Raw genomic sequence first — 14,493 nt, 5'->3', positions numbered from 1 at the left:
GTGTGAATCTCCACCGCAAGGCACTTTGTCCTACAGGACTTTTTATCGCTGCGTCTTGCCTGCTTTCGGGTCCTGTATAAACCCAACCTTAACACTCAAATTCTGAGTTCCTGGCTCTTTTAGTTTATTTTAAACTTGCGTTGCGCTATAAAAATCCTGATCTGACGTCACCGCTCGCCCTCACGCTCTCGCTCTGGCGTAAATGAAGTGGCCATTAGCCAATCAGCAGCGCCCATCCTCGGCGCGCGGACCAATCAGAGGGCTGTGCGTGCGGCAGGACCGAGACAGCCGCGCTTTCCTTCACGCTCGCTGGGTATCAGCAGAATCACCTGTGTGGCTCTTCTCACCGATCCAGACGGATGGGAAACCATCAAGAACCCCCTGCCGCCGGGCGTCAAGGCGGAGGCTGACCTCTCTGGTACCGGCATGGCTCGGATCGGGCCCGGTTCGCCTCACTCCCGCGGTAACATCAAACTGGACTCGTTCCTGAGGAGAAACACGGACCAGGCGGTGTACGAGAGGATCCGATCTTACGAACCGTGCGTGGTGGTCTCGGAGACCATCAACAAGGCGTACATGCACGTGGTGCTGAGCGACGAGCTCGTCTTCCTGACCGAGTACGCGCCGCGGACACTGACCGCGGCGCTGAGTTTCAGGCGCGTGCGTGACATCAAACTGGTGAGATAAATTACAGTTAAATGGCTTCGATGTGCAATTCAGATGATTACATTTGAATTAATCTGATTCGTTTTCTTAATTCCGTTTAAATTTTTAATACGTTTTCTTATTCTTAAACAAGGTTAATCCGATTAAATTATAATGTCCGGGCTACACCTGTAATCTGGGAAAATTACATCACCGCGTGTGAAGACAATCAGGCTCCCGCTGTTTGTTTGATCCGCTTTATATGTTCGGATTACAGCTCAGATTGGCTAAATCTACTTAACACCTTTTGGGTTTTACCGCATCGTCGAACCGTTCCAGTGCACCTTTTTACAACATTTAAAATGCTCTCATGATTTGATCGAGCAGGTAAACTTTGCTTGGTAAAAAAAAATACCTCAGCGCCACCTGTTAAAAACAAAAAAAAACAAAAAAAACCCTGAAGTCTGTCCAGTTTAGCCAGGGTCGTAATTAGATGGGATTAACTGCATGTTACACATTTGACCTCTGACCTATGTGACATAACAAGATAACAGAGGAAATAAGTCTGTGTGCCGTCGACTTTTTTTCCCTAGATAATCGGTGTTATTTGGGATGATTCTATGTAGAGAAATCGAAGGCAGTATCATTAATAGATTACAGTTGAATCCACACATTAAAGGCAGCAAAAACCTGCGATTGTGATCGTTCCATAAGAAGATTTGTGATGAATTTGCCCTGCAGGTGAACGACCTCCCCGATTTCCTCCGAGGCAAACACCGAGAGCTCTGTCAGCACATACGGATCACTTACGTCACCGAGGAGCCTGTCAGGAGGAGGGCTCTTTGGTCGAGCAAAGGCCAGAGGTCACCCCTTCCTCCTGCCGAACCCCCCTCTCGCCGAACCAGCCACTGCCCACCGACCACACGCACCTTTGAAGGTAACCCCCGTTATGTCAGGTGACCGAAATCTCAGGTGTAATCAAACCCAGAGTGGGCGAGTGGCTCAGCTTACCTGTTTCCTCTGGCTGCAGTTTAACCACCCTGTCTTTTTTTTCCCCAACAGGAGATCGTACACAGAGGTGAGTATTACATACACACACTCACACACACACACACATGCGCGCGCACGCACTCACGCACGTATGCGTGTGCCGATCAAGTGACTCATGCCTTATTTAAAAAAAGAGAAACCTCAGTTTACCTGCTTGTTGTTAATGTTTTGCATTTTCCCCCCACAAAATTGTATTAAACCCTAACATTTATATTTTATCTAATTATGTGGCAAATGCTCTCTGCTTCCAGCGTCTGGATGTATGCTTTGTTTTCTTTGCACGTAGCTGTGGATTAAACATCTCTGGATTATGGGCCGGATGCTTATGGGTTGTGTTTTATACTGAATTCTCTTCCCGCTGTACATTTCCCGCGTATAAAGTGTGTGTGAGAGGAGCGGAAGCACACACAGATGATCTGTCACTGTTGCCGGGTAACATCAAACGCCGCTTGATGTGTGACGCAAATACTGGCTCAGGCTTATATCTGTCTCAAGTGCAGTTTACCCCCGGGGGTAAACAAACCCACCTGGATTAAGATGCATGTTTGGTTTGACCCAGCCATGAGAAAGGCGACAGTTACATTTTGGTCATTTATCAGATGCTTTTGTCCAACGCGACTCAGTGAGAGACACAATCAAACCACCCTGTGACCCAAAGACTGGCCCACGGTCCTAAAGTACCCAGCACAAGGGCAACAATCACCTCTCAGCGCACAGCTGTGGAGAGGGAGTGAAGAGGGATGTAAAGAGGAGAGGAGAGTGGGGGTGAGTAGAGGGGAGGAGAGAGACAAGTGCTGTTGGAAGAGCTTTGTCCTCAAGAGCTTTTTGAAGGAGGAGAGGGTGGCCCCTGCTCTGGCAGAGCTGGGAGGGCGATCCGCCAGATGATGCTCGTGTGGACGACGTTACCGTGAGCTCCAACACGCTTCAAGTGAGAGGGAGCAGCTCCAGCTAGGACTGTAGGTCGGCATGTGATGTTTAGTTAATGTGGAGCTCAATCAGTGGGGGTGAGAAGCACCACGTTTCACTTTCTGCGTAAAGAACGAGGCAAAAGTGTCAGCTGGGAGTTCAGCAGCAGCAGCAGGAGGAGGAGGGCTGAGCAGGGTTATAACAGGAAGGAGATGTTCAGAAGTGAGGAGATCAACGTGCAGCCTTCATCTCCTACTTGTGTTTACAGTTCATTTTCACCCTGATCCAGTTCAGAAGACTTTTCTTCTTCTTTGGTTCTTGTTTCTGTTCATTTTCTTTCACCCTTTCCATCTGCAGCCCAGTTTCATCTCTTTCCTCAGGCTCAGGCAGAGATCCTTCAGATCTTGTATCAATATCATCTCCCTTCTCTGGTGTTTTTCACACATTTTTCTACTTGTGGTCGGGGATTTACAATTTCTTGGTATTTCACTCGAGTGACTTTTAGGGAAAATTCTATTTTTGTTCCTTAAATAAACTTGTGAATGAGATAATATACAGGATATCCATATTTACTTTTACTGTCTGGTCTTCAGGAACTACAATGAAATAGAGATTCGGCTGTTGGCCTCTGCACACTCCAAGACTCTGAGCCTCATCAGGGTCCCGCAGCCTCCGTCCCTGCTTCCGCTACAACTGTCGTCACCCGCAGACTCGCACACCTCTCCTCTGTCACCCCCTAATCCAAGATCAAGCCTCCCCCAACGTGACCAGGTAGGGACTGGCAGACTGGCCGACTTAGGCCAGTTGAGCGTCTTTAAAGTTTTGCTTCAATGTTCCAGGTGCCAAGGAGGATCAGGTCGGTCCTGTCCCGCCTGCTGAAAAGAGACTATGTGTGTAGCGGAGAGGAGAGGGAGGCGGAGCTCCACCTTTACGCTGTTTCACGTGCATCTAGACTTTACCTCCACCTGCAAAGCTCATGGAACAGTTTTATTATTGTGAGTGAAGACAGGAAGAGACGGAGATTCATCTCCCTAATTTTCCCTTTAAATATATGCAAGCCTTTAGTAACAGCTCACAGATGTATAATTTCATGATTGTCAGAAGTATTCAGTATTTACTTTCAGTATTTTTCTTCTTTGGCAAAATATATAATGCCTACATTATCCACAATGCAGTAACATGTGGAAAGTTGAAATAGAAGCATATCTAAGGCCTCCATTGATAATAGGTACAAAACACACTTTAATTGAAGACTCAAAATTATCCCTCCTTACTCCTGGAATAGACTTTATTTTGAAGTCTTCATAAAATTGTGTGTGTGTGTTTCCAGAGGTCGACTCTACTTTTGGACCCGCTCTACAGAGGAAGGTGCAGAGCTCTGTCTGACTCATCTCCTGGAAAACAACTTCCTGTTGTGAGGTTGGAAAACTGCTAACGATGCAAACAGGATGGTAACAGACAAACTCTCTAATTCTGTGTGTGTGTGTGTGTGTGTGTAGCCGTGAGAGGACAGCTCACCTGTTGGCTCAGCTCAGCTGTGAGCTCCTGCAGGAGGGGGTCAGTGTGGAGCGGCTGTACCTGCTGCTGCAGGAGTTGAGAACAGCGGCTCACCGCAGCGCCGCTCTGTGTCGACTCTTCTGGAAGGTTAGCATTGATGTTTGCGTTGTCATAATTGATTCTCCATTACTTTTAATACTGATTCTGTCCATTACCCTGACATCTTTCTACAGTGGCTCAGAATGGACAAACTTATATAAGAACTTTAGTATTTGTGATTACAGCAATGTCATTATTTTTCAGTGCTGAGTTCTTTTTATTGACAACAGATCTCAGGACAGGAAATTCCTGTAGATGTGTCCTCATGCAGTAATTCTGTGTGTAAAAATGTAGAAATTACCTGCCACGCATGACACAAAGTCAGAGATTTGTTCTGCCTGGATGCACTTGGGTGAAGATGTCCTCACGTGTTCTATATTTTCCAGTCCAGGGATATTTTTGTCTTCCTGGTTCAAACTCTGGAGGAATCTCTGCATGGCTGTCAGAGCAAACACGGAGAGTACACAGCAGATCAGCTCCTGTAAGCTTCAGACTCGTGTGTGTGTGTGTGTGTGTCTGTCTGTAAGCTGCTTGTTATTTTACACAACGAGCTTTCTGGTCATTTAAGGACTAACTCGTTTTTATCCCTACGCTAAGAGGTTAAATTCTACACAAATGACATCAAGAGCGCTGGTCCAGAGCAAGACATCAGCAGTGTTTGACATGTTTCTAAAACAGAAGTAAAACATGTCAAAGAGGCATCCTACAGCTAAAGAAATTCCTCCACACTCACCAGTTTATTATCACTGTCCTGGCAGACTGTGTGAATAATGGAACGTTAAAGTCGTTTGAAAATCAATGACATAAAAAACAAGAAAACTATATTTTAATTTTGTACAAACCTTTTGTCAACATCACAAAATACATTGTTACATGTAACTTGTATTTTTGCATTAATATTTTAAACGTGAGTTAAAAAAAACAATTAGAATTGAATTCAAATATGATGTACAATCATTCATTTACTTGAAAGAACAAGGGATTATTAGCTTTGAAGCGATCTCTACTGACTTGTTGAAACTGTATTTACTCTGACGCCATCTGGGCCCCAGCCTGAGCACTCTGACCGTGCAGACACTCGCCATCATGTTCAGAGGGACGGAGGGTGAACCGGCCAGACTTGACCTGCTTTCTGCTGAAAAGTAACCACCTCCCCTGTCCTCTAGTTTAAATTTTGAATACTTTAACAGCTTTTTAAAGGTCTCTCTCCCCCGTGCAGGGGTGCTCTGGCCTCCAGGTTGCTGCTCGTTCTGATATGTGATCCAGAGATCCAAAACCAAGAACGTGACTGTGAGGTGAGCTACCTACTGTTCATTTCTGTTGTGTTTTTAACCCCGTTTTTAATCTTTTTCTTGCTTCAGGCATTGCTGCAGGAGTATCTGGATGCTTCCTGCTCGCTGCTGTTTGAGCTGCTGCTTTTAGGCCAAGAGGTCAGTTTCTGTTGAACCTCACATGTTGATTTATTCTACGCTCCTGCAGAATTCAGGTTTGTTTTTGCATTTCAGGCCAGCACATATTCCTTTGCTGACAACTTCCTGTCAGTAGGCTGGATCCTTCGAGTTGTGCAGCCTCATCCTCACCTGGTAACTGGAGGTTTCATAGTCAACTAATTATCAGTGTGTTTAAAATCAAGTCCTGATTTCCCCCCTCTCTGTAGTTGTCCTTCCTTGGTTACCAGGTAAAGCAGATGGTGCTGGTTCTGTCAGACCTGGAGGATTCCTCTCCGAGTCCTGCTGAGTCTGTTCTGCTGTACCAGCGCTGTCGCCTCCTGCTGGCTTGTCTGCAGTACAACAACCAGCTCTCCCAGCACCTCCGGTCAAAGTTCAGAGAGGAGTTCAGGTCTGTGTCGCTGCTCTTGTCTCATCAATCTTCAACAAGTCAGTTTTGCTTTGATGCACAGCCATGATTGTATGTGAAAAACAGACTCTCCTCCCCAGGTACTTTTTGAAGCCATCATGTGCAGAGGAGAAGCTGCCGCCTCACTACCCGATCAGCCAGCCGACAGTGCGGCTGATTGAGGAGCTGATCAGTCTGAACAGATGATGGAAAGATTGTAGAGAGGACTGACAGTGTGTGCCTTAGCTGAAGTAAAGAGTGGTTCTGTTTGTTGATCTGTGCTGTTGGATTTAACTGCCTATGTCCATAAACATTTCCTGTTAATAAATGTACGATAAATCTCCCTGGCATTTCAATTCATATTGTTGAAAAAAAAAAGATAATGCTGAGGAAATGTGATTAAGATCAGGCAGATATTTTGTTTTCATCTGAAAAGGTGAATCCTACAGTCCTTTGCTCTGGGTGATGGCCTGATAGTAGGGTGCAAACATGGTCCTCCACATCTGTTTGAGCAGCTGGAATAGTTTGAAAATCCACATGAATGAGGATGGAAGAGCTGTGGGGACAGAAGGAGACGGATAAAGATGTTGCTGCAATTCAGTGTGATGGAATCAACAAATGTCCAACCTGGATCCAGGCGCAGAAACAGCAAGTAGAGGAGCATCGCCGCGAAGAAGATGCTCTGGAATCTGAATGAGCCAGAATGAGTCAACAGCAATTTCCTGTAGAGGAACTTGAGCATGGCTTCAACTTTACAGAGGACACTTCCTGCAGAAGACAGCAGAGTCAGAGATGCAGTCTGCCTTTGTAGTTGTGATAAACGATCCGTGTTACCTCGTGCTGAGATGACATCTGCAGTGGAGTTTTGACTGGAATTTAGAGGCAGTTCTTGATTTTGCTGCTCTTTTTCCTCCAAAATCTCAAGTGCTGTTTGCCTTTGGTGTTCTGTAAACACGCTGGTTCCAATCTCCCCTAGGATCAGCTCCTCAGCTTCTTCTCTGTACTTCAGAGGAACGAGGACGTGCAGCAGGTACAGCTCGGCCACCGTCCTGAATCCTGACACGCTGCGGTTGGATGGACAGTGTAACCAAACTCTGGCTGTCTCCTGCATCACTGCTGGCTCTCCTACTTTAGAGTACAAGAGTATGCTGCCAAGATAAGAGGGAAACCTTTCAGCCTCCTAATATTATAAAGTAGTAATAATGCTCACAACACATAATCAGTTTTATGACATTTAACATGGAGGGGGAATTATGTAAACCACACTAATAATAATGTGGGCATTTATTTGCTTGTAATGAAATATCTTAAACTCTGCTCACCACAACTGCACTATTTGGGCTGGGATTTTCTCCTGGTCCTCATACTGCTGAAGGACCCATGGAAGGGCAGCACGCCACTGATTAAGCTCAGCTAATGCTTGAATCCCTACGGTGCAGAAACCTGCCTTATACTCCAAACATCTGCAAAGTCAAAAACACAGGAACAGTCACGTCACACGATCGAGCTGCAGGGAAGATCGAAATGATGAAATATATCATTCACCTGTTGTCCTCCAGCTCCATGCTGGCGAGACCCTCCAGTCCTTTGTTGCATGTGCCAAATGCTGCCTGGAAATCTGTGTGGACCATCATTTGCTCTGCAGCAGTCTCCAACAGGCTGAATGTCTTCATTAAGGATGAAGTTGGTGGCGGGCTGCACACATAGCCCCAACTGTGTGCATTACCCGCAGTGTCCGAACACTTGCTCATAGTTGTCGAATCTTAAACCAATACACGATGAAATGGTTTACGTTCTGAGAACTTGCACTACTTCTTATAACTTATTGTATACCTGGTCGGTAATAAATGGGGTTCAGACGTTTATTGCGCACTATCTGTAACTCCAACTCGTTTACTGTCTATAATCCATAATCTCTTTCCGGGTTCAATAGTTCTATCCAACCAGGCTCTACTATACTAAAATAGCCAATCACGTTGCTTTTTCTTGGAATTACGTAATCACTTCCCCCCTTCGTTTACACGTGCACAACTGTGGTGCGCATTTTTGTCCACGGGAGAAAAAATAAGCGGTGAAGCTACTTTTATGTAAGTGACCGGTTGTATTTTAGTTGTGGAATAACGCGACGAAGCTATGTTGAGCGAAGATGTGTGCCAAACGATTGAACCGTATCCGTAATAAAGTAGCAAAGTAATTAGCATTATAGCTAGCTACAGTATTAGCCGTAGCTTACACATGCAGTATCTGCTCACGTAACACAAATTACCACGATAAGGTGGCAATACAAGACGTTAGGTAAACTGTTCTCTTCGTTCTTTTGTTGTGACCGAGTTTAACTTCTTTAAAATTGCGACGACCAGGCAACTTCGTTAAAGGTCCGATCGAAATATGTGAGTCGACGTCACATTGAAGTTGGCGTCCAACAATCTAATCTGTAGTTTATGAACATTTACCTTCCATCCCCTGAAAGTAAACACTGTGTTGCTATATCACTACTGAGTATTTAAATAATCCTGCCAAGATGAAACGGTCTGTGCACTGTCGTTTAAAACTACAAAATTTACTGGATCCAATTTCTAAAATGTAAAAATGCTAGTCATTAACACATCACGAGCATCCGTTCTAATGTAAATAACCATATGCATTCTGATTTAAGCCATTTAATTAGCCCGGGGCACTTGCTTGCTTGCTCTCAGAATGGCAAAAAGCCTTCGAAGCAAATGGAGGAGAAAGATGCGGGCAGAGAAGAGGAAGAAGAACGCTCCCAAAGAGCTGGCCCGTCTGAAACAAGCCCTGAGTCTGGACAAGAAAGTGGACGATGTGATGGCCGAGGTGCAGGAGATTGCAACGGTGGTGCCAGCGGAGAAAATCAAGAAGCAGACCGATGTGGAGATGGCGGAAGCGGAGGGTGACGGTGAGGTCCTCGGCAGATAAATGGCTTTTTAAAGTCCCTCACAGTTAAAATGGCCCGCGTTTCTCAATCCTTGTTCCGTGTGTTACAGAAGGGAAGATGGACATGGACAGCAAGCGCAACAAGAAAACCATGTTGGATGAGAACGGTCAGTACCCTGTTTGGATGAATCAGCGACAGGCCAAAAAGCTGAAAGGCAAACGGACAACAAAGAAAGTTGGTCAGGGTAAGAAGAAGAAGGGCATCGCCTGGTGAGCCTGACGAAGCTGCTTTGGCTTCACCTGAAGGACTATTGATGCAGAAACGCCTGATCGCAATGGAGATTCTGCTACCAGTTCTGGATTACAGGATTCCTAGGTGATAAAATAATTCACCACAAGAAAAAACATTTGTTCTGATTGAACCTCCGCTTTGGATCAGTGTGAGCAAGACTTTAACACGTTGGCAGATAGCTTTTCTTGGTGGTTTTTAGCCGTAAAAATCCTCAAAATGGACTCAGATCTGCCACATAAGGTTTTAACGCAAACGTTTGTTGTTTAAGTCAGTTCAACGCCAATACGTCAACATCTCTGAATTTCCTTCCCATGTCGTAGCACAGAGACGTGTGCAAAACCATTTACCAACTGTTGTAAGTAAATGTTAAAGTTTAAAGCTGCCCATTTTTGCCTCGGATAATGAGTCTGAATTATTATGAAGGGCTGAATGGGATCCCAGTGACTTTACTGTACATTTATGTACTGCTGTGAGAAAATTAAAGTTGGTTTTGAGCATAATAAAAATGTATTTACTGCTTTCAGTTAATTTACTGACAAATATGAGGTGACAGCTTCCACTTGGGTCCAAATTTGTTCTAATTTAGCGTTTAAATTGCGTTGAATAAATTAATTGTTGCTTTGGTGTGTGAAAGAAAAAATATTTTCACACACCAATTAGTGACAGTAAACTTGACCTCTGATCCTTTACACACCAGTAGTGACTAAACACAAGGGAGCAATGGGGATTGGGTGCCTTGCTCAGGGGCACCCCAGCTCATGACCTGTGCCAAGATTGGAACCTCTAAAGTTCCTGTCCACTTATTCCCGCAGATAAAAACGGAATTCATCTCTCAATATATGACTTTAAAGAGTCGAACGGAATTTCATTGACCAGTAATCGACAATTTGAACTGATATGACGTAAACGGTATTCATGGCGTGTCCCACCGGCGGCCACTAGAGGGAGACAAAGGCAGGATCTGATGGCATTAAATGTCCTGGTGATGTAAAAAAAATCAATTTTAGGAATACCGAACAAGTCCAATCAGTTTAATAATAGTAATATAATTGTGTTTATGACCTCTAAGACAGATTTGGAGGTGTACACACTGCCTGCTACAGCAGTTTGACGTAGACTGCTGGGAAGAGCCCGACGTGCCCGTGACACTGTCCTTTCCACCAGCCCTCATCAATCATCTCGATGTGGGTGATGATATCATCAGGGTTGAAGGAGATCTCGTCGTCAGCCTCTGCGGGGCACAGAAGATGGAAAGGTTTGACCCAGAGAAACATGGGGGGAGTACCAGAGAATGAAACAGCCTTTCACCTCCCACGTAGTCGTAAATCGCCACGGCCGTCTGGCCACCCGACAGGTCCTCGTATTCAGCGTCATCTGTGAGAGAAACGTTAAGCTGATTATTTCGCTCGTCAAAGCCTGGAGATCTAACTGATGGCTAACTCTTTGGACCTGCTGGCACAGGAGGAGCCACTTCGCTCAGTTCTTCATACACTCCCTTGTCGTCCTCCTCCTCCTGCTCCTCCACCTCGTCCACCTCAGTTGACCTGTGAGGCAGCAGGGGAGCGTCCGTTTCCAGGAAGTCGCTCGATCGTGGAGGCAGAGCCGGTGGCTCCTCGTATAGCGCCTCCTCCTGGAAACATCAGAGTCTCTGACTCCAGATCTTTCAAAAATACTGAGATCTGAAGGATCTGACAGATATTAACATCAATAAAAGCACCATAAAAACAACTGTGGATTCATCTGAAAAGAGGAGGTTATGGAACGTCTGATGTCGGTAAATCCGAGCTTCACCTCTGGCTCTGGCCTTTCTTCTATTGTTGGTGTGTTCGCTCTCACGTCTGGTGGCGGATAATCAACCTCTGGTGGCGGATTATCAACCTCTGGGACCACATCTGGAACATCTGGGTTTTTGTCCTCTTGGCTGATCTGCTCCTGGGGGAAAATAAAGAGGCCGTTTATGCAGATGCAGCCACCAGGGGCTGGTTCTGAGGCTGGTTCTGACGCCATCGTGTGTTGTGAGCATGGACCTCCTGTCTGTGCCTGGCCACCTCTCGCTCTCTGCTCTCTCTGGCTCGCCTTCTGGCTTTCTCCTCCTCGGCCTTCCTCCTGTTCTCTTCGTCCGAGGCCTTGGCCATGCTCTCAAAACGTGCTTTCAGCTTTCCAGCGTCTGTGCTCGCTGCAAATGACGGATAAACTGTGAGTGCGGCATGATGGCGACCTCTGACCTTGCTGTGCGAGGAACATACAGGCCTCAAAGGGTTCTGTCTTCTCATAGGCAGAGGTCGGGGAGTCCATGTCTGAGAAACCAGCCGCGCTCTAGATGGGATTCACGGGATTATTAATCCAGATTGCTACTTTTGTGCGTGTCATGGTGGAAAACAGACGGCAGCGTTGCATGAATTTTTTTTAATCCAAACGCCCCCTAGCGGACAATTGTGCAATTATTGCTATTTAACATGTTGCTGACATTAAATCTGTTACACACCGTTTAGAAATGCTTTTGAATGCAGACAAATGCAATGGATCACGTGGTCAAATAGATGTCCAACTGACCTTATCCATGCGGTCGGTCTGTACGCCATAACGGCCTCCAAAGCCTGATGAGTAATCTGAACACACGCATCCTGTCAGCGTTGGAGTATAGGAGGGACGAACACATGCTGAGCGCTGCCTCACCTTTCTGGGACTGATGTTTCTCTGTCTTGCTCTTATAATCGTAGCCCAAGGCAGCTTTGTCCACTTTCTCCCTCTCCACACCGAACTTCCCTCCAAAACCCTTTGAGTAATCTGAGCGGGAGACCAGAACGAGTCCAGAAGGAAACATTCAAAGGTGACAGCAGCGACAGCGCCGACTCACCTTTCTGAGACTGGTGCTTCTCCGTCTGGCCTTTGTAGTCGTATCCCAGAGCAGCCTTGTCCACCTTCTCCTTTTCCACCCCGTATTTGCCACCAAACCCTTTCGCGTAGTCTGCGGCGTAACGTGAACATCAATCAGTCGCCGCCAAACGTGACCGTCGCTAAACTAATCCCACCTTTCTGAGACTGGTGCTTCTCTGTCTGGCCTTTGTAGTCGTAACCCAAAGCCGACTTGTCGACCTTTTCCTTCTCCACTCCGTACTTCCCGCCGAATCCCTTTGAATAATCTAAAGATGGACATCTTTTAATTCAACAGAAACGTAATTTTAAAAAATAAAAAAATCAGTTGAACGGCACGATAACCTCTCTGAGACGTGTGTTGCTCCACTTCCCCTTTGTACTCAAAGCCCATGGCGGACTGGAAGCACAGAGAAACTTCAGATTTCCTATTTTGCTAAAATAGCAACATGTGATTGTTTGCTCCCGTCTTGGAATTGTGTTCCCACCTTGTCTACGCGGTCTTCCTGTACACCAAATTTCCCTCCAAATCCCTTTGAGGCATCTTTCTGGGACGAGTGCTTCTCAACTTGTGCGACGTAGTTGGTCCCCACAGCTACCTAGATGGGAAAACCCCCCGAAACGCTCAGGAAATATGAGGACAATCCCATCGCCCACCTTTTGTGAAGACGTGATGATAAACCTTGTCCATTCGATCCTTCTCCACTCCGAACTTCCCGCCGTATCCGTACGAGGCTTTGGGAGTCTGGTCCTTCTGCTTCACCTGCTCGTGCTCCACAGCCACCTTCTTCCTGAGCTCTGCCACACTGTTGGTGCAAAACAACACACAGGTGCTCACAGTAAACAGGTTTACGGGTCACTCAACCTTGGTTGCCATGACGACATAAACCTGGATGCAGGAAATCTGCATTTACACTCATGTTTTGGAGTCGTAAAAGGCGTAATATCAGTGCGGCAGAGCTTTAAATCGGTCTGTCGGCATCAGCGTCTTGTGTTACCCATATTAGGGAAGATTTGACAGCTTGTTTCACTTCCTGTTCCTGTTGCTGCACACCTCATCGCAACAGCAGCTCACAGACGGGCGCTCCTGCGTCTCCTACCTGATGTGCTCCTTGCGTCCAGACCCCTCGATGGTCTTCGCTCCCCACCTCTGCTCCTGCTCCGACACGTCATTCTGAAACAGGCGTAAAAGGGTCGGCTGTGACTACCACCAGCATCCTGAGACGGAATCCAGGAAGTACCTCAAAGTCGGGGTCCGTCTCCCAGTCGTCCCCCTCCGCAGACACCTTCATGTCCACATTGTGTCCCACGGCCGACTTCCACATCTGGGAAAGTAACACAAAATGAACCAAGCAGAAAACACTGTAAAACTTGGATGTCTTAAACTGCACATACAACTATTCAGGACATTAAAATTCTTTTTTTAAATAAACTCATGCACATCTGATTGACCAAAAACAAAGCGATTTTCAGCATGAAGGTCAATTTCCTCATGAGGAAACTCCATATTATTAGGGGAAAGCATTTTAAGAAGCTTAAAATGATTCAAGAGCTATTTCTTAATTTAAATAGGATTCATTTACGTGTACATTATCTACAGGAAACGGCGGCCACACTTTAGTATGATTAAAATCGTGACACATTTAAGAGCAATTAGGGCTGTTTTTACGCTGTAATCTGCTGAACTGAAGGTTTTTGGCAAATTGTCTCTTTTTGCGAAGATAAAAACTAAAGGTTAACGCACATTTTCTGCGTTAGTGCTCCTTTACTTCCTTAATATATAATCAAATGTAAAATACGTTTAAATTACCACGTTAAAAACCAAGTTTTGTGGTCACTTACTTGGAAGAAAAATAATTGGCACTTACCTTTTGGCTGTCAGGGTCGTTAGTTTGTGTTTCTTGTGAGAAATTAGATCGAAAAATAAAGCTGCTGGAGGAAGTTTGTCTTGCAGCACGGGATCGCGCAGCTACCACACATGAACGCGCGATGATGTCAGCGAATACCGTAAATACTTTCAAATATCATGGGTGAAAAATGCCAAATATTGCATACTAGGAAACTATGTTTCGTGTCGATAATGGCAAGAAAGTCACATTATTGTTATAATAGTAATAGTCGGGATGTTGTATCTGAGTTGCACCGCTAGGTGGCAGCGTGGCGCCACTTTCAAATGGCGCTCACTTCATATCTAATGGCGAGCAAGAAATAAATTAACTACGGAATCTGGTTATTTTCTTAGTGTAATATTAAAATAACTGGTTCGTGTCTATTAGGGAAAAAAACAACAAAATTACTATTTTTTTATATTTATCCCAAAAATAAAAGGATCTCCATCTGAAATAATCCAGGAAGAGGACCAAATGAAGTCATTTTACATTGTAACTGAAACTACAAACTAA

The 14,493-nt window shown here is 45.5% G+C and overlaps 4 protein-coding genes across 8 annotated transcripts; 2 read left to right on the top strand and 2 right to left on the bottom strand.

Annotated features, from left to right (window-relative positions):
- Positions 1–256: 256 nt before the first annotated feature.
- On the top strand, positions 257–6,376 carry c22h12orf56 (chromosome 22 C12orf56 homolog). 2 transcript variants are annotated; one of them, XM_057022281.1, is made up of 14 exons: positions 257–678; positions 1,387–1,582; positions 1,708–1,723; positions 3,195–3,372; positions 3,441–3,596; positions 3,932–4,020; positions 4,101–4,245; positions 4,584–4,678; positions 5,250–5,339; positions 5,417–5,492; positions 5,559–5,627; positions 5,703–5,780; positions 5,855–6,036; positions 6,135–6,376. In XM_057022281.1, exons 1-14 carry the CDS (start codon positions 427–429, stop codon positions 6,238–6,240), a joined length of 1,728 nt encoding a protein of 575 aa, XP_056878261.1. In that variant the 5' UTR covers positions 257–426; the 3' UTR covers positions 6,241–6,376. The 2 variants fall into 2 exon arrangements, with proteins under 2 accessions (XP_056878261.1, XP_056878260.1); XM_057022280.1 differs by having other exon boundaries at positions 5,417–5,627.
- Positions 5,007–8,067, bottom strand: pex26 (peroxisomal biogenesis factor 26). Of its 2 annotated transcripts, XM_057022326.1 has the most exons (5): positions 7,579–8,055; positions 7,356–7,496; positions 6,868–7,181; positions 6,661–6,801; positions 5,007–6,589 (listed from the first exon to the last, which is right to left on the bottom strand). In XM_057022326.1, exons 1-5 carry the CDS (start codon positions 7,782–7,784, stop codon positions 6,477–6,479), a joined length of 915 nt encoding a protein of 304 aa, XP_056878306.1. In that variant the 5' UTR covers positions 7,785–8,055; the 3' UTR covers positions 5,007–6,476. The 2 variants fall into 2 exon arrangements, with proteins under 2 accessions (XP_056878306.1, XP_056878305.1); XM_057022325.1 differs by having other exon boundaries at positions 6,661–7,181; positions 7,579–8,067.
- Positions 8,009–9,734, top strand: llph (LLP homolog, long-term synaptic facilitation factor). Of its 3 annotated transcripts, none has more exons than XM_057022371.1 (3): positions 8,009–8,120; positions 8,730–8,947; positions 9,036–9,734. In XM_057022371.1, exons 2-3 carry the CDS (start codon positions 8,731–8,733, stop codon positions 9,197–9,199), a joined length of 381 nt encoding a protein of 126 aa, XP_056878351.1. In that variant the 5' UTR covers positions 8,009–8,120; position 8,730; the 3' UTR covers positions 9,200–9,734. The 3 variants fall into 3 exon arrangements, with proteins under 3 accessions (XP_056878351.1, XP_056878352.1, XP_056878353.1); XM_057022372.1 differs by having other exon boundaries at positions 8,690–8,947; XM_057022373.1 differs by having other exon boundaries at positions 8,013–8,120; positions 8,730–8,941.
- A 499-nt stretch (positions 9,735–10,233) lies between these two features.
- hcls1 (hematopoietic cell-specific Lyn substrate 1) lies at positions 10,234–14,219 on the bottom strand. The gene is made up of 16 exons (XM_057022293.1): positions 13,960–14,219; positions 13,333–13,416; positions 13,192–13,265; positions 12,774–12,897; positions 12,580–12,690; positions 12,437–12,491; positions 12,250–12,360; positions 12,075–12,185; positions 11,894–12,004; positions 11,771–11,826; positions 11,464–11,533; positions 11,245–11,393; positions 11,009–11,149; positions 10,667–10,847; positions 10,526–10,591; positions 10,234–10,448 (listed from the first exon to the last, which is right to left on the bottom strand). The coding sequence occupies exons 2-16, from the start codon at positions 13,414–13,416 to the stop codon at positions 10,315–10,317; spliced, it is 1,578 nt and encodes a 525-aa protein (XP_056878273.1). The 5' UTR covers positions 13,960–14,219; the 3' UTR covers positions 10,234–10,314.
- Positions 14,220–14,493: the final 274 nt, after the last annotated feature.

The sequence above is a fragment of the Takifugu flavidus genome, chromosome 22 (assembly GCF_003711565.1).
Source record: "Takifugu flavidus isolate HTHZ2018 chromosome 22, ASM371156v2, whole genome shotgun sequence".
Lineage (NCBI taxonomy): Eukaryota > Metazoa > Chordata > Actinopteri > Tetraodontiformes > Tetraodontidae > Takifugu > Takifugu flavidus.
Note: the sequence above shows the minus strand (reverse complement) of the source record. Positions and strands in the feature narration are given on the sequence as shown.

Coding starts and splice junctions, on each gene's coding strand:
- c22h12orf56 (XM_057022280.1), top strand. CDS start 427: ATGGCTCGGATCGGGCCCGGTTCGCCTCACTCCCGCGGTAACATCAAA. Junction 679..1,386: donor GCGTGCGTGACATCAAACTG/GTGAGATAAATT, acceptor TTTGCCCTGCAG/GTGAACGACCTCCCCGATTT. Junction 4,246..4,583: donor TGTGTCGACTCTTCTGGAAG/GTTAGCATTGAT, acceptor TATATTTTCCAG/TCCAGGGATATTTTTGTCTT.
- pex26 (XM_057022325.1), bottom strand. CDS start 7,784: ATGAGCAAGTGTTCGGACACTGCGGGTAATGCACACAGTTGGGGCTAT. Junction 7,497..7,578: donor ATGGAGCTGGAGGACAACAG/GTGAATGATATA, acceptor TTGACTTTGCAG/ATGTTTGGAGTATAAGGCAG. Junction 6,590..6,660: donor GTTTCTGCGCCTGGATCCAG/GTTGGACATTTG, acceptor CTGTCCCCACAG/CTCTTCCATCCTCATTCATG.
- llph (XM_057022371.1), top strand. CDS start 8,731: ATGGCAAAAAGCCTTCGAAGCAAATGGAGGAGAAAGATGCGGGCAGAG. Junction 8,948..9,035: donor GGCGGAAGCGGAGGGTGACG/GTGAGGTCCTCG, acceptor CGTGTGTTACAG/AAGGGAAGATGGACATGGAC.
- hcls1 (XM_057022293.1), bottom strand. CDS start 13,416: ATGTGGAAGTCGGCCGTGGGACACAATGTGGACATGAAGGTGTCTGCG. Junction 11,150..11,244: donor TGGCCAGGCACAGACAGGAG/GTCCATGCTCAC, acceptor ATTTTCCCCCAG/GAGCAGATCAGCCAAGAGGA. Junction 10,848..11,008: donor AAGAAAGGCCAGAGCCAGAG/GTGAAGCTCGGA, acceptor TGATGTTTCCAG/GAGGAGGCGCTATACGAGGA.